General features: G+C 41.5%; 1 protein-coding gene across 2 annotated transcripts in view; it reads right to left on the bottom strand.

Annotated features, from left to right (window-relative positions):
- Positions 1-23,323, bottom strand: part of ACE2 (angiotensin converting enzyme 2) — a 37,744-nt gene that overhangs the window by 4,673 nt on the left and 9,748 nt on the right. Inside the window, exons 5-15 of one of the 2 annotated variants that reach the window (XM_024108749.3) lie at positions 20,301-20,413; positions 18,885-18,993; positions 17,628-17,725; positions 15,405-15,574; positions 12,905-13,131; positions 12,017-12,161; positions 7,978-8,076; positions 7,054-7,176; positions 6,568-6,740; positions 6,426-6,485; positions 5,632-5,690 (exon numbers count right to left, since the gene is read on the bottom strand). In XM_024108749.3, coding sequence (XP_023964517.2) covers positions 5,632-5,690; positions 6,426-6,485; positions 6,568-6,740; positions 7,054-7,176; positions 7,978-8,076; positions 12,017-12,161; positions 12,905-13,131; positions 15,405-15,574; positions 17,628-17,725; positions 18,885-18,993; positions 20,301-20,413 — 1,376 coding nt within the window. The remainder of the gene's footprint in view (positions 1-5,631; positions 5,691-6,425; positions 6,486-6,567; positions 6,741-7,053; positions 7,177-7,977; positions 8,077-12,016; positions 12,162-12,904; positions 13,132-15,404; positions 15,575-17,627; positions 17,726-18,884; positions 18,994-20,300; positions 20,414-23,323) is intronic. The other variant, XM_005287788.4, reaches the window with a different exon arrangement.

Below are 23,323 nucleotides of genomic sequence, written 5' to 3'. Positions count from 1 at the left end.
CAGATTCAGGTTGACCAAAACATTTTGTAACTTTGTGCTGAACCTGCCGAATTGTTTTGGTTGGAAAGCATACACACCCCTGCCAAAAAAAAATTCTTTCATTTTAATATTTCAAAACAACTTTTCATTTCAAAATGTGTTGACTTGAATCAAGCTCCAGTCATGGCTCAGGGCTCCATTGAGCTAGGAGCTGTACAGAAGGTAACAAAGAAGACATTCCCTACCCCATAGAACTCACAGACATTTTACCAGGCAGCACATGACAGGTGGACAAACATTGCGGGAGAACGAGGTAACAAAACGAACAGAACAATGGAAGTCTTGGCTCACCACTTACTTACTTACAAAGGTAATTTACATACCCAAAGTGACTTACAAATATCTGATTAATCTTCATAACTCCCTTCAAGATAGATAAGTGATTGATTCCCCATTTTACAAATGGGGAAAATGATACATACATAAATGGAGTGTCGTGAAGAAGCTCACTGAGGGTACATCTACACTGCAACAAAAGACCCGTGGCATGGCCACAGCTGGGCCAGGTCAGCTGACTCGTGCTCACGGGGCTCAAACTGTGGGGCTATAAAACTGCAATGAAGATGTTCAGACTTGGGTTGGAGCCAGGGCCCTGAGACCCTGTGACGGGGAGTGTATCAGAGCCGAGACTCCAGCCCAAGCCTGAATGTTTACACTGCAACTTTTAGCCCCGCAGCCTGAGCCCTGCAAGTGTGAGTCAGCTGACCCAGGCTCTGAGAGTTGGTGCCACGGGATTTTCATCTCCGTATACACATATTGTGAGTGAGTCAATTTCTGAGCCAAGCCTAGAATGCAGGGGTTTCTGGATTCCAGTCCCATATCTAGTCCACAGCTGATGCTGTTCCTCTGAACCTGACCATCGTTTCATGTGTTGTCATCTATCTGAAGTTCTGTCATTTTAGGTTATTTATCATCTAAGGCTATTTTGTGTCCCGACTGAATCCCACAAATAGCACCAGGAATATCTATCCCATTTCAACACAAGGGTTCAGAATAGCTGAAAAGATTTTTTTTTGCTTAAAATAACGAGAGGCCAAATCCTAGCCCAGGAGTATTTCCACGGGAGTTATTGGGGGTTTTGTCTGGGAAAGGACATTATGATTTAGACACTGGTTTCTATCATATAATTTTATACATAAACAGGTCATTTAGTAGGAGACCCAGTTGTTTTTGTCTTTGTATTTTTCTTGTTAAGAATTCTTTGTAGCAATGTTTCTGCATAAGGTATGTATTGACTTTTGTGCCCCAAACCAGACAAGTGATTCAAAAACAGCAGAGCATATGTGGTATTTCATAGCAAACTACATGATAAATCAGATATTAACCCCAATGGAACACAGAAACGGAGAGTGGTGCATCAAATTAAATAGCTCATCTCTGGCAGGTGCCCCTGCCTGTGCAGGTGGAAAAACCCAGCAATAACTGAGAATGTATCCTACGCAATTGTGCAATGGTGTACGTGGAAGGAAAGTTCATTTTTGACCTCTGTAGCAATCAGTTTATAACTTGAAGCCAGAGCTTTGATTACACTTATATCTTAGCATGCATGCCCATAAATGTTATTATTGATAATATTATCCAGCCCTGATATGAGGCTCATGGGCATGGTATAAAACTCTAGATACCCCTTATATAATAGCAATTAAAAAAATACAGCTACATTTTTTAACTCTCTGATTTCCTGCTGCAGTGAATTTCATAAAAAGAGGACACATTGGGCTGGTATATGTCAGCCTAGCTCCATGGAAGTGAATGGTGGATTCAGCTAGAACAGAAGGAAATGCTGTTTCTAAACTCAGACACAGTCAGTAGACCAGTTCCTCTGCAAGTATAGTGTAGCACAGCTCCATTGACTTGAATCTACATTACTTCCAGGGAAAGGCTCAGTGCTCAGCAGTCAGAGGGACAATGTTCTGATCCAAAGTCCGTTGAAGCCAATGATGTCTTTGCATTGACTTCAGCGAGTTACAGATCAGGCCTTACGGGACAATAAAGGTGGCTTCAAGCCACTATTGCCCACAAACACCTTCTTCTGAGGTGTGCTGAGCATGCAAAGATAGTACCCCTGGATCTGGCCCTTAGCATTAATGAAAAATACAGCTGTATGGGTTATCGCTGAACTGGCAAATTGTACATTCATTATTTAGCTGATACTACACACATCAGTGCCTTTACTTAAGCATTCATAGGAGTTAGCATTGTTTTCTCCTGTAGCTACCACCACAATCCATCATGCCATTCTGTTTGCTTTTTTCTTATTTTCCTTTCATCCTTTGCCCCTTTACACTCTACAATATCTATTTTCCACCCCCTAAAAGAACCCCGTGTATTAACAGAGTTTGATTCCACAACCACTGCTTTTCATATTTGACAGTAGAGCTGGTTGGAAAATTTTTTGTTGAAATAGTTTTCCATTGCAAAATGCTGTTTCAACTAAACTGATTTATTTGCATGATATTGTATAAATTTCAGCATTTCATTTAGAAATTTTTAAAAAATTGAAAATGGAAAAAATGTCCTGTTTTGACATTTTCAGAACAAAAAGGTTTAATTTGTAATTCAAAATGACTTTTTGTTTTGAAATTTACTTTATTTATATAAAAATTAAAAAAGGGGGGGGGCCAGAATCAAAACCACCACATTTCAGATTGATCCAAACAAAACATTTTGATTGACTGAAAATAAATTATTTTGCAAATTTTATTTTGCAAAAAAAATCAAAATTTTGGTTTTCAGGATGAATGTTTAGGAAATCTTAAAAATTTTCACAGTATGGAAAAATCTGTTTCCTGACCAGTTCTATTTAGCAGTTCCTTTAGCTTTTTAATTATCTATCTTGTTTTTATAAAATCTATTTTATGATGTTTTCATTCAGAAAAGTATTCAACCAAAGATCTCATGTGCTATTTAAGAGAAAATGTAAGTTTGGCCTCTAACTTTAGAAGAAATTTCCATTTTAAAATACACTTAGTTGTCTACAAGCTGCTGACCTAGCAGTTTGTGTTTCAGCTTTTTATGGTGTGATCAGACAGAAGATGCTGACAGAGTGGTTCTGGTTAACATTTAAAAAGGAGTCGATTTTTAAAAAAGAAGAGCCAGATCCTCATATTAAATGGTTTATGAATTATTTTGTCTACAGTTGGCAGACATTAATTGAGTTCAAAAGGACTGGTCCTGGCAGTCTTTTAAATATATTTTTTTCTCTCTCAGACACTCTAGTAAAGTAAAGTCACAGCCAGAGCAAAGCTACAAGTGTCTCTACCTGATCAATGTCACCTGAGACGTCAGTACATTCTAAACAGATGCTTAGTGCAATAGATTTAAGTTATATGTGCTGTTCCAAACACGCTGCTTCTTTAACATAAGCTGTAGTAAACAGACAATGAAGTTCTCAATTTACTTTTTTCACAAAATCCACTGTGCCTCAATTAACTTTGTAGCATTTCCATAACTGGAAGGCAATGCCTCAATCTTTCCTGGACTTTTACCAGCACCAGTGTGTCAGGTGTAATACAATATAGCTGCTGTCATATTTAGAAAGGATTCAGAAGTCAGGCTTGTCAGGAGAGAAGAAGCAGAGCTTTTACACTGTACAACAGCTAGCTAAGGCTGTTCAGGCTTCTAGAACTATTGAGCCAGACCCTCGGCTAGGGTAAGTCAGTGTAGCTCCACTGACTTCAACAGAGCTACACTAAATTACACTGGCTGCGGGATTGGACCATGTAGTACACAAGGGAGATGGCTAGAGGCTTAACCCAGGCATTAGCATGGGACCTGAAGCTGTGCTCAGTGACATAAAGCAGGGATGTCACTGACTTTGATGGGCACAGGATTAGGCCCATAGTCACTCCCAGGCTCACATTACACTGTCTCCATTGCACAGTCAGTCCCTGACTTGATACAGGATGCCTTCTCTGACAGCTGTGACCATGAGATGGTCTAATACAGGCAGTTTGCTGTGTACTTAGCCCCACTTCTAAGCACCTGTAAGATACAACAGGGGGAGGGATAGCTCAGTGGTTTGAGCATTGGCCTGCTAAACCTACAGTTGTGAGCTCAATCCTTGAGGGGGCCACTTAGGGATCTGGGGCAAAAATCTGTCAGGGACAATACTTGGTCCTGCTGTGAAGGCAGGGGGATTGGACTCAATGACTTTTCAAGGTCCCTTCCAGCTCTATAAGATACATATATCTCCATATGTTTAGACTAATGTTCTTGACTGCTGCAAATCAGCCCTTATTAGGCCAGATTCACTTGCACACTCTCTAGCTATTTTGTGATGCAAAAAAGTGGTAAACCCAGCATAGGGTGACCAGACAGCAAGTATGAAAAATCGGGACAGAGGGTGGGGGGTAATAGGCACCTATATAAGAAAAATCCCCAAATATCGGGACTGTCGCTATAAAATCAGGACATCTGGTCACCCTAACCCAGCATAGCCAACCAGTTAAACTGGAATTTGGGCTGCTTTGCAATGTCTGGGCAGTACAAAGCAGCTGAATGTGTCCCATTATGAGCTGCGGCAAGTCCTATGTAGGAATCTTCCCAACATGCCTACACACTAGTTAACACGTGTTACCAAGATCCCTTGCTGAACTACAAGGTTTCAGAATCATTTACTTGTGTAGAAGGAGTGTCAGGGCAGAAATGTATTTAGTGGACAATGTTTTTGTACTTGTTTTGCAGCTTGGGACCATATCTTACAGTCATTCAAATTAAGTACTGTAAATGAAATTGTTTTACAGCCACTCAGTTGCACAATCCAAGAGCATGATGACAAAAACCAGGCATAAAATGGTGTTAAGTTAACCATTAACTATAATGGCTAATAAATGTGTTGTAATATGGAGCCTTTTAGTAGTGTTTCTATCACCACTGAATGACATCTAACTCAACTCAGGGGGACAGGAAGCAAAAAAAAGTTTACTAGGGCTTGCATGTAAGAGAGTGACAGAACTGAAAGCGTGTGGGTTTGTGTGAGAAATAAGAACACATTTGTGTAACCTTCCTAACCAATAGGTTCCTGAATTTCATCTGAATTTCAAATTTGAGTGTTTGGCTACCTAAGCAATAAGCACCTGCCTGATGACCCAATTTTACTTGGAAAAATGCTCATGTTTGACGGCAATGACAACCTTTCACAGGAAGGAAGGGTCTGTGCACTATTCCACTGAGAGTAACACGAAGAAGGAAAATAGAATAAGGAGCAAATTTGCAGCCAAATGCCCAACCTTGGCAGATTGGCTGAGTTAGCAGTGAGCCAATCCTCCAGCACGATGTTGAGGGAAGTACCATTTTTTGCCTACTAGCTACTGCACTCCAGAAACATAACAGTAAGGACATTTGGGCATCTGAGCTGGAGCATAGACAGGGAGGAGGGTGTGAGGAGGTTTGCAAGGTTTATCAGGGCCTGGAAAAATGACATCAAATATGCAATCAAATTACTAGAAAGAGCAATCATATTGTTTGTAACAGAGAGCATGCAATACCTCCTGTATAGAATTCAGCTAGATATTTCCATGTTGATCTATGATTTGTTAAACAAAGCATGACATAGTAACAGAATGAATACACTGATCTGGATTTACTCACTGCATTGTTCCCAAGTGCTGATTTCAGACTGATCCTCACTTTGATTGCATTGCTAGAATCTGATTTAAAAAGAAAAGAAGCATTGCATCAGAACTGCAAAGTCTTTTCCATAAAGCTACTGCATAGCAAGTGGGACGATGAGGTGATTTTGTTTTACTGATAGTTTTTACCCTCCTCGGGCTAATAAGGGTATCAGGCACAACATTGTTCTCAGCCACTAGGATATGCTGCATTCTCCCATCCTGGCTGTGGCTACAGGTGTGTGTCTCACGTGTGCTTCAGCATTTGATGTAGTGATGCTGGGCTGAATAAAGCATTTTACTCCTCCTCCCACTTTTGGGGCACCCTTTTGGATATGGCCAGCAATGGAGAGCCAGGGAGAGATGACATTTAACATTCCAAACTGGCTTGCCCACCCGGAGCCTGATCGCTGTTCCAGCTCTGATGACCGAAAGTCTAGATGAGTTCTCACCAGCCCGGCAGATGTGAAGCATGCTCAGTAGTCTCAAGCAATGGTTATAACTGAAGAGCTGAAACTGATCAGTACCTACAAACCCAAACCACTATTCTCCCTTCATTCTGTTTATCCGTCCTGAGTTTTTAGCACTGCCAGTGTAAAAAAGCTTTTTGAAGTGCCCTTTGTCAATAATTCATTATCAGGGTCAAGTGTTCAGTTTCTAGGAATCAGGTGAAGCTGTGACAGGTGGTTGATGGCCACCATGGTCCCTGAGTATGCTGACTCTCCAGCTTTGGGAGTGATGAAGTCAATGCACTTTTGCATGAACAACTCTTACTGCTGGGTCCCAGGGCCATAGAATTTGCCTGTTGCCTCTCCCAACTGCCAGATTCAACAACTGCGGAAAGAGAAAGGGGGCATGGGTTAAGGAGAAGTTGTATTGTCAAGCATTCTGAATTGCATATAAAACCATTACATACATGGAGTCCAGAATGTGTTCCAACCAACAGATCTGCCACTATTGTTCTTTATCAGCCACTGATGTAAGGGTTCAAAGTAGTGGAGCAAGGGTGTTGCATTCATCTTTTTTTCTCCTGTTATACTTTCCAGTGCCTGGGTCCAGGGCTGTGATCTCCCTAAGACAAGCATGTCCCTGGGTATGGAAGGATCAAAAATTATTGCTAGGTTCCATCTGTGCACAGATTATATGTACGCACTCATATTAATGCAAATAAATTCCCTTCTCATTGATAGGAGACTAAACCCCTATGGGTCAGATCCTCAGCTGGTATAAATCTGCATAACTCCAGTGGAATTAGGTGAGGAAACAGACTTTAATGTAGAGCCAAGTTTATCTCTGGTGTAACCCCATTGGCTTCAATAACTTAAGTGGCTTTACAGCCAGGATGAATTTGGCCCAGTCATATTCAGTCTCCTTTTATATAACAAATTGTGTGCTTTGTTACCGCAGTTTGTGACCAGCTGCCGTGGAATTAGTAATGTCACATGTGTAAAGAGGACCTGTATGGTTAGCAGCCTTGCAAAGTGCCTCCTGAAACTGGAACTGATAAATGGTCCTTGTGTAATATCTAAAAGAAAAGAAAAAAAGAACAAAAGCCATACTTTGTGTTACCCATCTCACACTGGAGCAGCAAATAGCCTTGCCCTTTGGAATGGGCCGCAATTTAGATTACCGCTCCTGCTAGTGACACTGGGCACTTTGGAGAGAAAGACAAAATACTAATGACAGGCTGGGCCTAACATCCTGATAATGTTCAAATGCCAAAATCAAACACAGCATAAGAGCCGAGATGTGCTCTCCGTTACAATGGGCCCTAGCTGGAGTAAGTGGGGTTACAGAGACTCTGATTCTCCACTCCAGCTGAGATCGACTGGATGGAGGAGCCCCAGGGAGCCAACTGCAGCTCTCTGAGTCAGGGACATCCCCAATGTATGTCACTGGCACTAGCTATTGATCCTTCAGGGGCCTGTTCCACTGGTTCTTTAGGAACCTGACTCCAGTGAAGAACTTCCAAGGTGCTCCCTCCTTCCCCTTATGGTGAGGGTCGGAGAGGCAGCTGGCACCAGAAACAACAGAGCCATCTCCACCAACATTACACTGCTGTGCAGAAAGCTCCTCTGCACAGCAAGGAATTGCTACTGGGCATCTCCAGTCACATTGCATCGTGTGAGAATCCGGCCCTACAAATGTAACTAGTCTGCAGGTCTGATCCAAAGCCCATTGAAGTAAGTGGAAAGATTCCCATTGACTTCAGGAGGCCTTAGGCCAGGGCCTAACCAAAAGAAGAATTTGGCCGTAACACTCTAAATGAAGTATTTAGCACACAGTTGCTTGTCATCTAGGAGTTAAATGATGGTGATAAGGATACCTTATGAAAGAGTAATCATTGGCCACATGGAACAGAGCAGCAGGGTCACAGTACGTTTCATCATGAGGCAGTGGTTCAACCACACCCACTATTGCTCGCCTGTGGATAGGGGAAGAAAAAATTAGAGGCATTTCCATTACTAGTTCTTGAGAAAAAAATATACTGACCTTTCCACATAACAGCTGCTGTTTGTAGTAGTCATCACTGTTGGCATCTCCCTTACCTTCCAAATACAGACATAACAAAAAGCTAAATAAACTAGGCTCCTAAACTGCTATTGATCTGTGCATGGAACTACTGTGCATGGGATTATTGGACCTAAACATTTAACCCTGACTGGAAATTCAAATGTAAGAAGTGAGTGAAAATGTCACAATAATCTATAACTTTTTTCCAGTTTGAAAATTAACCATGGTAAACAGGTTTTTTTATGATAAATGTTCTGAATAAATGCAAGAAGACCAGGCAGAGCAACTAGACTAGTCCAAACAAAAAGAGGCGACTGATATCACTCAAGGACTATTGAAATGATGCTTTGTAAAAACAGAAGAGGTGTAGTCTGAAATTAATGAGCTAAAATTGGTGTGGCGGATATTTGGCCTAATTGGCGGACAAAATACAAGGGGCTGAACTATGCTGCTCCCTTTTCTCTTTGGGGGGTTTCTTAAAAAAAGACTTTGAAAAAAAATTCATCTCCTTTTCCACCTTGTATCCCAGTTGGTCTCGTCTGCTCTCATCTTCTCTGACCCCATGATAGAAGGAGCGACCAGACTTCCTTCCTGAGAGGAAGGCCACTAGGCCTTGCTAGTGTTCAAATAACTTTGTTTTTCACTTGTGAGTCCTGGAAATCATATCATGACATCCAGGCCTCAGCCCATCAGTGGGAATACTTAATTGCCAGCATTGCAAAGGCACATAAGATCCTGTTCTGTTCCATTCCTCTTGTGTTGCTTTCCCCCTTCCTCCTATCCTATCTCTTAGTCTTCATTTTTTCATCAAATCCTGAAATCAACTGCATTGCATCAGTACAGTGGGACGAGATGACCACGATCCTGTCCTGTTTAAGGAGAAAAGACCCAACCAGATTATGTCCCTGACCAGAATGTGAACCACGGTCCAAGCAACAGGTACCCTGTTCGGCCTGCCAGCCAAAGCATCCATTCGTGACTCACCAGCCTTCCAGTGTTCCAAAGACATCAACAAAAGCCATATTTCCCTCACCTTCTCTGTCCCATCTCTCCTCTACCTTATGTCTGTGTGTTTGTTAGAAACGGGTGGCATTTTACCCAACACGACTGAAAGTGAAATTAACCCTTTCCTTTTCATCAAAGAAAATTTGTTCTGCAAATAGAAGACTCTGATATTTTGCCTCCAAATGGAGAGAAACTTTAAAGGTTTAAGTTAAATTTGCATATCACTCAATGTCATTTTCAGTATAAGTACTTGTTTTAATTTATTCTTCTTCCATGTGTTTCAACTTTAGAATGGTTTCAGAGTAACAGCCGTGTTAGTCTGTATCCGCAAAAAGAAGAACAGGAGTACTTGTGGCACCTTAGAGACTAACAAATTTATTAGAGCATAAGCTTTCGTGGACTACAGCCCACTTCTTCGGATGCATATAGAATGGAACATATATTGAGGAGATATATATACACACATACAGAGAGCATAAACAGGTGGGAGTTGTCTTACCACCTCTGAGAGGCCAATTAATTAAGAGAAAAAAAACTTTTGAAGTGATAATCAAGCTAGCCGAGTACAGACAGTTTGATAATAAGTGTGAGAGTACTTACAAGGGGAGATAGTCAATGTCTGTAATGGCTCAGCCATTCCCAGTCCTTATTCAAACCGAAGTTGATTGTGTCTAGTTTGCATATCAATTCTAGCTCACCAGTCTCTCTTTGGAGTCTGTTTTTGAAGTTTTTCTGTTGTAATATAGCCACCCGCAGGTCTGTCACTGAATGACCAGACAGGTTAAAGTGTTCTCCCACTGGTTTTTGAGTATTTTGATTCCTGATGTCAGATTTGTGTCCATTAATTCTTTTGCGTAGAGACTGTCCGGTTTGGCCAATGTACATGGCAGAGGGGCATTGCTGGCACATGATGGCATATATCACATTGGTAGATGTGCAGGTGAACGAGCCCCTGATGGTATGGCTGATGTGATTAGGTCCTATGATGATGTCACTTGAATAGATATGTGGACAGAGTTGGCATCGGGGTTTGTTACAAGGATAGGTTCCAGGAAGAAGTAGGAAAAGGAGGGACCTGTTTTGTCTGTGAGAAATGGGGACACATGCAGAGGCACTGTCTTCACAAAAAAAGAAACTAGCAGAAAAAGAGCAAAGTATCAAGAAAGGAATGGAAGGATGAGTCAGAGGCCCATAGAAAGTGCACAAATGTTGTAGAGAGGGCCTAGAGGGTGGCTGTGAGTATAGAAGGTGAGAAGAAATTGGAGGGAAGAAAGAGTCTGCCAAAGTCAAAGTTAATGGATATAAGGACAAATACGGAGAGTAACCAGAATGCAGTGGGAACTCAGACCTGGGGAGAAAGGAGCCAGGGAAAAAGCTACAAGAGAGGCTGGCAGCTGCAGAGTAAGCCTTGCAAGTGGCTTTGCAAGACTTAGAATTCCAGAGGGAAAAGTTTCAGGACACCGTGGAGGAGAAGGGTAGACTGCTCCTTATGGTTGGCAACCTGGAACAGAAGCAAGATAACTAGCTCCAACAACTCCAAGGGGAGAGGCATCCATATCCTCCCACTCCAGCCTGTAACCCTGGGGGGTATGTGATAGGGTGTCTGCCCCACACAAGGCCTGAGTAGAGAGAAAGGGCCAATTAACCCTGTGACAGGCTGCACCTGGGAGGGAGTCAGGGCTGATAAGGTCTAATTGCTGAAGCCAAGCTGGGCAAGGGGCAGGCTAAGCTGCTATAAAGTATAGAGTAAAGAAGATAAAAAATAGAGAGTAAGAGGTGGGCTGTAGTAGAGAAAGCAGATAGTCACTTTCTGGGCTTAGAGAAGAAAAGGAGGAACCTGGGGGAGAATAGAAGCCCTGAGATCTGGGCCCCGAGGAAAGGGCATACCCAAAGGAGGGTGGAAAAGGAGCCTGACAAAAGCAAAGTGGGAAGCAGCCCAGGGAAAGAGCAGCAAGGTTTTGGACAGTGCCGACCTTGGCCACTGGTTGTAGGATCCCTGCCTAGTACCTGGGCTAATGGGCAGGCCTGGGTTCCCTCCTAGCCACTGGGGAAGTGGCACAGACAGGGCAGTGGAGCGGAAGACTGCCTAGGACAGCCATCCAATGGGACTTTGATACCCCAGAAGAGGAGGACTATAGTGACCTGGCCAAAGGGCCAAGCTATGAAGAGGGAGCACCCGGAGTGGTGAAAAGGGAGTAACCTGACTCCAGAGAGAGAGAGTATGAGTGATACCCTGGGGTGAGAAACCAAAGGAGAGAGCATCAGACTGGTCATGAGCTAATCCCCAGAAGGAGGTGCCACAGAGGTGAGTTGTGAACCTTGTGAGAGACACCCATTACACTGAATGGACTTGGGAGCAGGTCCCAGAAAGTGCATTAGTGATATTGAGCAACATCCTCTGAGGTAAGTGAATACCATTATTATCTCCATTTTACACATGGGGTAACTGTGAAACACTGAGAAGTTAAAAGGTCTGTGACAGAGATGGGATTAGAAAACAGATCTCTTGCCTGCTGTGCCTTTGGAATGGAGATGAAATATAGCTCCTTTTTTTTCCTCCTGAAGAGCTGATTTCCCAAACTGTACCATGGAGACAGACCTATTTCAGCATACCTAAATCTCTGAAACTGCAGACATTTAGTCCATACAGGTGTATGAAGACCAAGAACATCATCTACCAGTGGATAGTATTGCAGTGCCACTGAGACAGATCTGTTTACTTTTGCTAAAGAATTTGGCATTCCCCTCCACTTCCCTGATGTCTCTAGTACTCCTGAAAATGAAAACTGAACCATCCCTTAAACCCTCTTTCCCAAAAGTTCTTCTTCCTGTTTCCCCACACTTACTTCATCTCCCACCACTTCTTCATCCACTCATCTTTTGGAATGTCACCTCTAAATACCATCCATCGCCACTTCTCTAGCATGTAAGTAAAAGGCATTGTTCCAACAATAGTGAGGGCTTGTTTGAGTAGGAAGTTGATATCCGTTTCTGAAAAAAGAGCACAATGTAACTGTTAAGGTGATGATGAATACATGACCAGGCTACTAATGTTCCTTCCTTCACCATACATAGCTAATGAGTACATCTGCTTAGAAAATTTTAGTGAAACACAAAAAACCCAAAGAAACCCAGGAAGATATTGTTATGCAAATTTGTACATTTTTTTCTCTTTTTGCTCCAGTTCTACTTTCTAAACATTCATAATCCCTGTGGCTTTTGTTGCAACATTATTTTGTTGTATTTATTTAGTTGAGAGTTGATTTAGAGTTCAGATCCAAATCCTAATCTAAATTTTGGAGGATTTTGGATTGAGGGATTTGATTTAGGCTCATCTTCATCATGTAATATTCAACTGGACAAGCCAGACAAATCCAACTGTGAAGAAAAAGTTGGCCAAAGCAGCCCTTTACATTTTGATATAGATTTGCATAGCTTTATGTAAACAAAGTACAAGGATCACCACTAACCTTACTGTGCTGTGAAGATTTCCTCAATAATTATTCAATTTGAAGGTAGTGAAGAACTACCAATTCTAAATTCTTGCAGTAGCATCAAATGAGTGGCACATTATAAATAAGCGCTTCCCGGTTCATGAAGTCATTTTGGAAATGAACATACTGTGATATGTAACTGAGATGGAATTCTCAAAAGCATCTAAGTAACTCACGCGTCTTACAGACTTACTCATACTCTGCTACAAAATATGGCATGAATACATTTTTATTAGTTACCGTTGTCTTCCTGAAAAGTAGATTCTAGAAGGTCAAGCGATTTCAAATGCTTTGGAGTAGCTGCCGACAGTGACATGATTTCTCCTACTGCTTCATGAAATCCTTCATTAGCTCCACTTCTGAGCAGATAAGAGAGGTTGGAATATGCCATATCATACTCTATATGCCCCATTTCATGATGTGCCGTCAAGAAGTCATCCATACTCACTTTAGTGCACATCTTGATCCTGCATTCCAATGCAAAACATTTAAAATTAAATAAAGACACTGGCAGAGTTATACCATTTGCTTGGTACTGGATGCTGTAGTTGTGGCTGCAAAACAGCTAAAATAACTCACTTACTAACTCCCTGGTGTATTTCATGTTCATCGTTTTCTAAAACATTCACCTTTGGGTCTGTTCTATGTTTGATCCCTGCCTAAAGGTGATTTTTGGGGAAAGTTTTAAGTAAAATTCCTTTGGCTATTATTAAATTCTGCAGAGATCAAATGAATATTGCCATGCATTTTGTATGCCGAGAAGTAAAAAATGGCTGAACTCTGAAAGCTGGCACATTAACAGTGCTTATTAAGGAAAATCTCTGTTGCCAAGTTTACATAGTTGGATGGATAATACAGTAAGAAATTAACAAAAATTGGCTACGCATATAGAACTCTTTTTAGCCTGAGTGTTTAGACATGTAGAGATGCATGTTGAACACATTCATTTTTTGTCAATACGCATTATTAACACTTCTGCTGCTACATGTAGATTTAAGGCTTCATTGCACCCTTATGACTAGCTGGACTGTGCAAACTGCATGCAGCCCTGAGTAAGGTGTGGCACAGAGTTACATCAACACTGGGGGAGCTCCAGGAGGGTTTGCGCCTTAGAAAAAGGTAGCTTATCTCTGACGTTAAAGGACATGGCCAAGTCGCAGAAAGTTGGGTTTGGAACCAAAATCTTTACACCCAGGTGTCCTTTCTCTGCTAAGCCTCTGTATAATCCACTTGAACACAGCGCCTTCCAAGCAAATTAATTACCCTTTCTGTGTCTCTATTTCCTGCTGTAGATGGTACTTTGTACCCACCTACGGCAGCAGTTTTCTATCTCTTGATCTCAGAACACTTTATAGGGATGGATAAGCACCATTTGCCACATTTTACAGTTGGGGTAGCTAAGACACGATTTGCCTGGGGACCATTATGATCTATGAATAAGACATAAGGTGTAGCAGGCAAGAGACCTGGTTTCTAATCTCCTCTCTACCACAGACTCTGTCATTTAACTCCTGTTTGTTACCCCATGTGTGAAATGGAGATGATGATGATTTCTGCTCACCTCATGTGGGTATTGAGGCCTCACTATGTAATGTTTATAAAGTGGCATTTAAGGACAAAGTACATACAGCATATAGTGACATCCATGTGCTAAATTATGAAAGCATGTGATGAGCTGAATGTATCATGCATCTTGGACCACCTCCCCTGGACTCTGCTCATTAATCCATCTCACCCAAAGCTACTCCTGACGTTTCATACCTATGAGCACCTTCATACAACTGCTATTTCATAAAACCCCACCAGACAAATTATTCTCTTTCCCCTCAAATGTGGCTTCCCTTCACTGCCACCAAATTACATTGATAGATGGTCCAGGACTAGAAATTTTCACCCCTAGATCAATGACTGATATCTGGAGACCCACCATTGATCCAATTCTCTCCTTGTAGGATATTGGTAACTACCATTAATTTCAAGGGAAGATAGAACCTGCTCCAAGGGTCTCATTCTATATAAATTCACATTCTCACTGAATATGAAGCAGATACATGGGGATAAATTTTCACTAAATTACAGCCCACATGGCCCCAGGCTAAGCACTGTACTTTTTTGATAATTTTGTTGATGTCCCCCAACACAGTTGTTCTATCACTAACTTATATGAATATAAACACAATCCTCTGTTTAACAGAAGAGAGTAGCCCATTGATTTTACAGAAAAACGTTACAAAATCCATTTTAGATTCCCCTAACCACCCTAAATCTGCCCCCTACCAAAAATATTAGAGAAGTAAGGAAAAAATAAAATTAAAATAGCAGTTTGCTCTGGTGCACGTGACTAGATATCAAAGAATCATAGAAATGTAAAGCTGGAAAGGACTGCAAGAGGCCACCTGGTCTAGCCCCCTGTGCTGAGGCAGGACCAAGTATACCTAGATCATCCCTGACAAGCATTTGTCTAATCTTGTTTTTAAAACCTCCAGTGACCGGGATTCCACAACCTCCCTTGATAAACCTATGCTAGTACTTAACCACACTTCTAGTTGGAAAGTGTTTTCCTCTTATCTAACCTAAATCTCTCTTGCTACAAACTAAGCCAATTACTGTTTGTCCTAACCTTATTAGACCTGGAGAACAAGAGGTCACCGCCTTTTTCATAACAACCTTTTACATCTTTGAAGAGAAATGTGAAGATTCTATGAGTACCCATAGGAAAGAGTTACAAACGTTACAGTACCTATAATCCTTTTTTCCCATATCCCAAGCTGTAGGATGGCAAACAACCTTTCTGCCATCGTTAGGCTCTGTAATCATAGAATTGTTCCAGAAGCCTTCAGTCATTTTATAGAGGCCAACAGAGATGAAAAAATCCTCAGCAGCCTTAAATATTTTTGTTGCATCCCAATTCTGAAACAGACAATGAGAATTCACTTATAATATTAGCCAGTCATTCTATGGCTAGATATTTCTCACAGTCCAGTAGAACAGATTCTATTCTGAAAAGTGACTCTGAAAAACAACATCACAGTCCCCATACTTATTGTATCTCAATGGCTTCAAATCAAAGTCTTACAGTTTGCAAATAAGTGGGTAGCTTACTGCCAGTCCTGAAAACTCACTACGGGAGCTGAGTCAAGCTGGCTCATGGATCACCATCAATAATCAGGTTTCCGCAGGCAAAGCTAGCCTATTGATAATCCATGAGCCAGAACAGAAAAGCATTAACAAGAGTGAAAAGTAGTAAAAACTTAGTTTTTGTCAGTAATGTACATAGATATAGGGTCCAATTCTCCCCTCTCAGTGGTGTAAGTCAGGAGTAACTTGTTGAAGGCAGTGGAGTGGCAGTGTTGTAAAACCAGGTGAAAGGGAAATTGAATCTGTAACTCAGAATACAAACAGACAGCAGAGCTGAGTAAAAAAGGGTTTGATTTTAGACTCCCTTATCTGATCGTAACTGTACTTGAAAGTTAGTTTAAAAACCTTCATTTGAATTTCATTCCACAATTTTACTTATTCTAAATCGGGGGAGCTCTTTATTAGCCTGATTTTGAGTAAAGCCATAAAGTTAGAAGCTTTAAAATTAGGGGGGGTAGGAAAGTCCAGTGAGGGTGTTAGCCTGAGACACAGATGATCTGGATTCAATTCCCTTCTCTGCTATAGACATCTGGGTGATATTGGGCAAGTCACTTAGAGCTTGTCTACATGGGAGGAGGGGGGGTGGAAAGCTCACAAGAGCTGGCGTGCACTAGCTCTTCCGCACTAATTCCTAGTGTGGATACTCTTACTGCGTACTAAGACTGCCTTTGTGCACATTAGCTTAATGCACTTTGCAAGTGTACTAAGCTAAGCCACCTGAGGGCACTCTTAGGCCATGTCTACACTACAAAGTTAAGTCGCCATATTTATGTAAGTCGATATCGAGCCTCCAAATTAAGCAAATTGATCTTGCATGTCCACACCATGCTCATTGTGTCGGTGGAGTGCGTCCTCACTAGCAGTGTGCAGTAAGAGAGTCCACCTGGAGAGTTAGTGAGGAGTTGTAAATCCACACCTAGCTTACTGCACACTAGGCTTCACTGTGTAGATAAACCCCTAGTCTCCCTGGGCCTAAATTCCCCACCTGTAAAATGGGGATAACAGAACTTCCCTACCTTACCAGGAGTGTTGTGAGGATAAATCCATTAAAGATTGGATTCAGATACTCTGGCAATGGGGCCATATTAGTGGAGCTTCCTATCCAAGAAGTGGGTATATTTAGGATAAATAGTTAAATGCTAAATATTAAGCTCTCCTGATTGTTTTTGTAAAATGAATGAAATTCAGGCAAATCTACAAACATTTGACTAAACATCACAGAACATTATTATTGGTGTTGTTATTACGCCTCGAGGCCCCAACCAGGTTCAGGGCCTTATTGTGCTAGGCACTGTACAACACAGAAGAGACAGTCACTGTCCTTACAGCTTACAGTCGAAAGACACAAGACTGGCAGAGTTGGGAAAAAGGATACAACACATAAGCAGATTGACCAGGGCAAACGTCTTGTTAGTGCAATGATTTCTTAGGTGGGATTTTATTTACTGGGATTTTTATACACAAAACATATCTTGTGGAACAGATGCAGAAGAGGGAAAGGGAGTTGGAGCTGAGACTAGACAGTGGAAGAGGATGGACAGAGAGAGAGACAGGGAAGGGAATAGTGAGGGAGAGGGGAACAGATGGGAAGTGAATGGATAAACACAGGGGAAGAGTAAAGGAAACAATAAAAGGGAGTGTAGTAAATAATTCTGTGCCTGAAGCATGATTATACCTAAGGCCAGCCCTGGTTTCCAGGGGGATGGCTGAAGTATTCCATTAAATATACTACCAAAAAACATCATTTAAAGAACCATGAGAATCACAGCAAAACCATATTTGCAATGCAGCCAATTGCTGCTTGACATCTCATTAGAAGTCTTACCTTTTTAACCATTTCAGACGTTACATCAATGTTTGGTTTGTTTGGATAGGGGACTGTCAAGGCATACAAATTAGTCCAAAATCTACCCCACATGTCACCTTCAACAGAGAAGGGAAAGTTACAAATTAATTAAATAGCATACTATCTGCCATGCTCAAAGTCATCACCAGAATGTTGGGTTCGTATCATAACAGGTGTAAGGATTTTCACACATGTAAGCTAGGGCCTGATGCAAAGCCCATTGGAATGAATGGGAGTCCTTACATTAACGTTAATGGGCTTTGCATCAGGCACATTATTATCTATTATTATTATGTTAGATCCTAGGAGCCTCAGTCATGGATGTACAAAGACAGAACACAATGGTCCCTGTTCCAAGAACTTACAATCTAAGTATGAGACAACAGATGGATAGACATAGACAGGATATATTTAATATAATGATATCACAAGTAGAATATTTTAGAAAATATGTAAAAAAATAGTTTTATTTGCCATACCAAAATTATTTCAACCTCAAAGGTGCTAATTTCTTCAATGAAAAGCAAACATCGTCATTCCCTGAGATAAACTACCTCTTACCATACAGCTTTCAAAATTGAAACAACTGAACATCCCTTGCATTTCTATGTGTAATACTACGACTGATTTTCATTAACTGCTATTCATATATGGCTAAATGTATATATTATATTAATGCAACATAAAGGTGGCACAGTTAAAATAAGAATGTCACAGTTAAGGTCAAGATTTTCAAAAAAATACGTGCCTAAAATTATGTTCCTAAGTAAGAGTTTAGTAGTTTAGGTTAAGATACCCATTTCTGAGACTCTTGACCTAATTTCCTTTAATGATGTTAAGTTGGCTACATTATATAGTGCCATTTTTGGGAGGCAATGTGGTCTAATGGAAAGGGCACTGGATTGGAAGATAGGGACCCTGGGTTCTAGTCCTACCTCTGCCTCTCACCAGCTGTATGAGCTTTGGCAAATTGCTTCAATTTTCTATGCCTCTGTTTCCCCCTCTACCCTTTCTCTGTCTTGTCTATCTAGATTGTAACCTCTGCAGGGCAGGGACTGTCTTTCTCACTGTGTGTTTGTACACCACCTAGTGCAATGGGGCCCAAAATTATATCAAGAATCTGGATTCACATGAGTTTAATGTCTTAATATTTATGTCTTAAATGGCACTGTCCTGCTCCCACAGCAGTAAGTGTCTATGAAATCAAGCTTGTATAATACAGTTGCTTTTTCATACCGAGTAAATGAGCAGGAAGACATCCTGTTGAACTGATGCGGTCTGAGCCATAGACATTCTCCAGCCTGTACCTCACATAAGCATGTAGCTCCCGATATAAAGGTTTTATCTGAAAAAAAAGGGGGGGGGGGCTAGATCACAGAGCCATTAATTTGTCTAAGCCACCATCTGCAAATGCAGAGCCTCTAAGATTCAACCAACTGGGTATTGCTTATTGTATTATCATGCACCTGTCCAATGTCCTAGGTGTACGTACACAATGTCATGTGAATACATTCTGAAATTTGCAATCCAGTTGTCGTCTTGTCCCATAATATTGATATCAGACCATGAAGTTCGAGAATGAATTTGGTGACTTTTACAGGGTCCTTTGTAAAGACCATCTTGACCTAGGGTGACCAGATGAGGGGAAGAAAATATCAGGACATGGGGGGAGGAGGTGCCCGCCAGCAGAGCAAAAAAAAACCCACCGTGCTGCCTGCGGATATCGGGACAAAATATGTCCCGACAAAAGATTGGTCGGAACGTGAGACAGACACCGAAATATCGGGACGGTCCCGATTTTATTGGGACGTCTGGTCACCCTATCCTGACCTCATTGTGGTACTGGGGTGTTCCGAGAGGAAATAGCTGGCTAACAGGACTCTGGCAACCATATTCCCATCATTAAGTTGCATATGAGAGCTTGGAGACAAAATGCTACTGTAATCCAGCTTGCACTCAGTAAGGACCTAATAGCACTGCACAGATGCAAGGGAGGGAGGCATATCTATCCCTAAGCCATGGAATAGCTATGGAGCCACTCAATGGATGTCACTACAGTCCCATGGCAGAATGCTCTCTGTGGGAATTCACATAACCCCCACACAGGAGAAGGATGTAAGAAGCTGCATAACATATAGTCACACCCCTCATTCTCCTACCTCCTGCACACTGCTGTATCTTTTGCACCAGTTCCACTGCAAAGGGTACCTTCTATGGTTGTGACGGAGGGAGTTAAATTTGCCCCTAAAAGACTAGATAAATATATAGGCTTTGTAACAAATTCAAGCCCTGTTGAGCAAAGGGAGAAGAGCATTCTAGAAAAGTGTCCAGGTTCCTATGAAACCTGCAAGTTCCATTTGCGCTTGCCCCAGGTTTGCTTTGAAGTCTTTAAGTTCATGAGAACGTGAAACTCCAGATGAAACTGAAAGGACTGTGAGAGCAATAAATGTTATGAACAAAACCACCTGATTATGGTTTGTGGAGCCTACATTACCCAAGGCCAGTGGGCTAGGCAGAGTTGTACTATTTCCCCATAGTACGGCAGTTTAAGTCACAAAACTTTCATAAATTACTAACCAGTGTAGAAATGACAAAATGAAACTACAGAACAGTGGTTAAGAAAACTCCCGCAACTTGACCCTGAATCACTACCTGCTCAAATGTTGTTTCCACATCTTCAATCAGCTGATTACGGCTGTAGGCATATTCTGTGGAATCATCTACTTCATAATTTCCTCTCCAGTAATCTCCATAGTCAGAATACTCTGTAAAACAAAGGCATGCTCATACTGAGACCAGAGTCCAGCCTGAAATTTAAACAATCTCTCCCTATAAGGGAAGAGATGAAGTTACTAGTATTGGAACTGAAGGCATGTGTCCTCTGAGATGGTGGGAGGGAGGAAGCCACCTCATGGAAAAGCTCTGGTCCACTGCAGTTTAGATAGTCCAGGTCTCCAGGGACAGCAGAAACAGAAATTGCAGCAATGTCTGATTCATACTAATCAGAGAGTCAGAATGAAGAGACAGATTAGGCTGGAGTTCTTCATTAGATTAGGGGTCAATGGAGAATGAAGACTTGGGTTCAGGTTCAGTGACAATGAAATCTCACAAATCATTCTCATAAAACATATGCAGGGCAGACTGCCGCCAAACTAGACATAGGAAAAAAGCCCTTTCTAGTTTTGAATCTACCTCAAGAGTACAACTACAGGGGCAAGCTCAGATCCTGGGATTCAAATTCAACCTCCCCTCCATGAAATTTGTTGGGGAGGGGATGGTTCATGTTTAAAGCCCACTGTCTGGGCCCCCTTTAATATTGGGGGAGCTGACAGCGAGGCCTCTAGTTAAAGTTGCCTTGACACTTTTCATTACAACCTTCCCTTTTCAACTGTTTGTAACTTTGACAACCTTTTACCATTTGGACTTAAATTTTCCATGCTTTGGCACTGCCTCTGGTTAGATTTTTTTGAGGAAGTATAAAATACAGGAAAGTAGATAGGTAGAGGTATGGTTGCATGGGGAGAGAGATGACTGGAACTGGAAAAGTTTCAGAAAAGGACAGCAAAAATGATTAGGGGTATGAAACAGCTTCCATATGAAGAGAGATTAATAAGACTGGGAATTTTCAGCTTGGAAAAGAGACAACTAAGGGGCAATATGATAGAGGTCTCTAAAATTGTGACTGGTGGGGAGAAAGTAAATAAGGGAGTGTTATTTACTCCTTCTCCTAACACAAGAACTAGGGGGCACCAAATGAAATTAATAGGCAGCAGGTTTAAAACAAACAAAAGGAAGTATTTCTTCACACAACACACAGTCAACCTTTGGAACTCTTTGCCAGAGAATGTTGTGAAGGCCAAGACTATAACAGGGTTCAAAAAAGAACTAGATAAATTCACAGAGGATAGGTCCATCAATGGCTATTAGCCAGAATGGGCAGGGATGGTGTCCCTTGCCTCTGTTTGCCAGAAAGTGGGAATGAGTGACAGGGGATGGATCACTTGATGATTACCTGTTCTGCTCATTCCCTCTGGGACAGTTGGCATTGGCCACTGTTGGAAGACAGGATAATGGGCTAGATGGTCCTTTGATCTGACCCAGTATGGCCGTTCTTATGATGTAGCTACATCTTGCTAGGTGTTATTTATATGCTATGGTATGATCTATCATAGAAGCTCTCAGGATAAAAACAACTAATCCAGGCTGCTGTTTCTTGAGAGGATGATCCTCTCTGATTGGTGGGAAGAGGATCTCCTCTGAAAAGTATTACACTGCATAATCTTTTGTGCCTTAAATTAAAAATTCCTTCAAATGCTCAGATAATAGCTGCATCTGCACCTCACCTAGGCAAATTATTGGCCTGCCTCCTCCACCTATTGCCTTCTCTGCCAACATAATCCTAGAAAATGTGATCATTCATGGAACATAATATATAAAAGTCTATCACCACATGCGTTCTTCCATCTGATACAACAAGATACAACTCAATAGATACAAAAAGACTTAGCCACGTCCACAGTTATCCACTCAGCTGTGACTGAGAGGCCGTGAAATACAGTGCAGCCCAGTGACGGGCAATGTTTTAATTTCAGGTAGTGAAAGATAATGTGGTGTTATGGGAGTGAGATAAAATGCCGACAAAGACAGACCTCGTCATTATGGTGTAAGACTTGTGAAATGTATCTGGTCTGATCACTGGCCTGATTCTCCACTGCCTTGCACCTCATATAGTTAGTCACATAGGAACGTGGGCTGTCAGACTGCAAAGGACCTCCTGGGTTATCGAGTCCAGTCCCTGCTACTGCAGGCAATGCCATCATGTAATCCCATTCATAAAATTATCAAGATCCATCTTAAAATCTAGTTATGTTGTTTGCCCCTACTACTCCATTTGGGAGGCTGTTCCAGAACCTCACTCCTCCGATGGTTAGAAACCTTTTTCTAATTTCCAGCCTAAATGTATTCATAGCCAGTTTATACCTACTTGTTCTTGTGCCAACATTGTCCTTTAACTTAAATGGCTTTTCAGCCCTCCCAGGTGTTTACTGCCCTGATGCATTTTTAGACAGAAATCCTATCCTCCCCTCAGCCTTTGTTTTTCCAGCCTAAACAAACAAAGCTTTTTTAATCGCCCTTCATGAGATAGGCTCTCAGCCCCAAGACAGATCCTGAAGTAACTTCATTAGTAACTGTCCTTTAGCCTGGTAGCTCTCCTTTCAGTACAACTTGTCGTCTCCCCTTTAGCCAGTTCCTAGTTAGTTTATCAAAAATACCAGGTTAGTCTGACATGATCTAGCTTTGGTAAACCCATGTTGCATTTGATCCCTTTTTCTGTTTACTTCCATTATCTAGTCTCCCTGATTTGAGAGCATTAAGCTCTGGGTTTTGCTACCACTTCAGAGGTGGTAATTTCCATTTTTGTACACTCATTCCCATTAGCCATCCTACCATTGTTCTACTTTATCATCCTTATGGAAAACTGAGCTGTGAGTTGTTGGGCCACACGTAGATTATCCTTAGCCTCTACCCCATCCTGAAAGCATAGTGGCCTCACTTCTTTTCCTGTTCTTTTATTTATACAGTTAAAGAACTTTTTACTAATTGTTTTAATTTCCTTTGCATGATCTAACTCAGCTTGGCTTTTTGGCAGTTCTCTCTTTAGCCTTACACTTTCT

The sequence above is a fragment of the Chrysemys picta genome, chromosome 1 (genome assembly GCF_011386835.1).
Source record: "Chrysemys picta bellii isolate R12L10 chromosome 1, ASM1138683v2, whole genome shotgun sequence".
NCBI classification, from domain to species: domain Eukaryota; kingdom Metazoa; phylum Chordata; order Testudines; family Emydidae; genus Chrysemys; species Chrysemys picta.
Note: the sequence above shows the minus strand (reverse complement) of the source record. Positions and strands in the feature narration are given on the sequence as shown.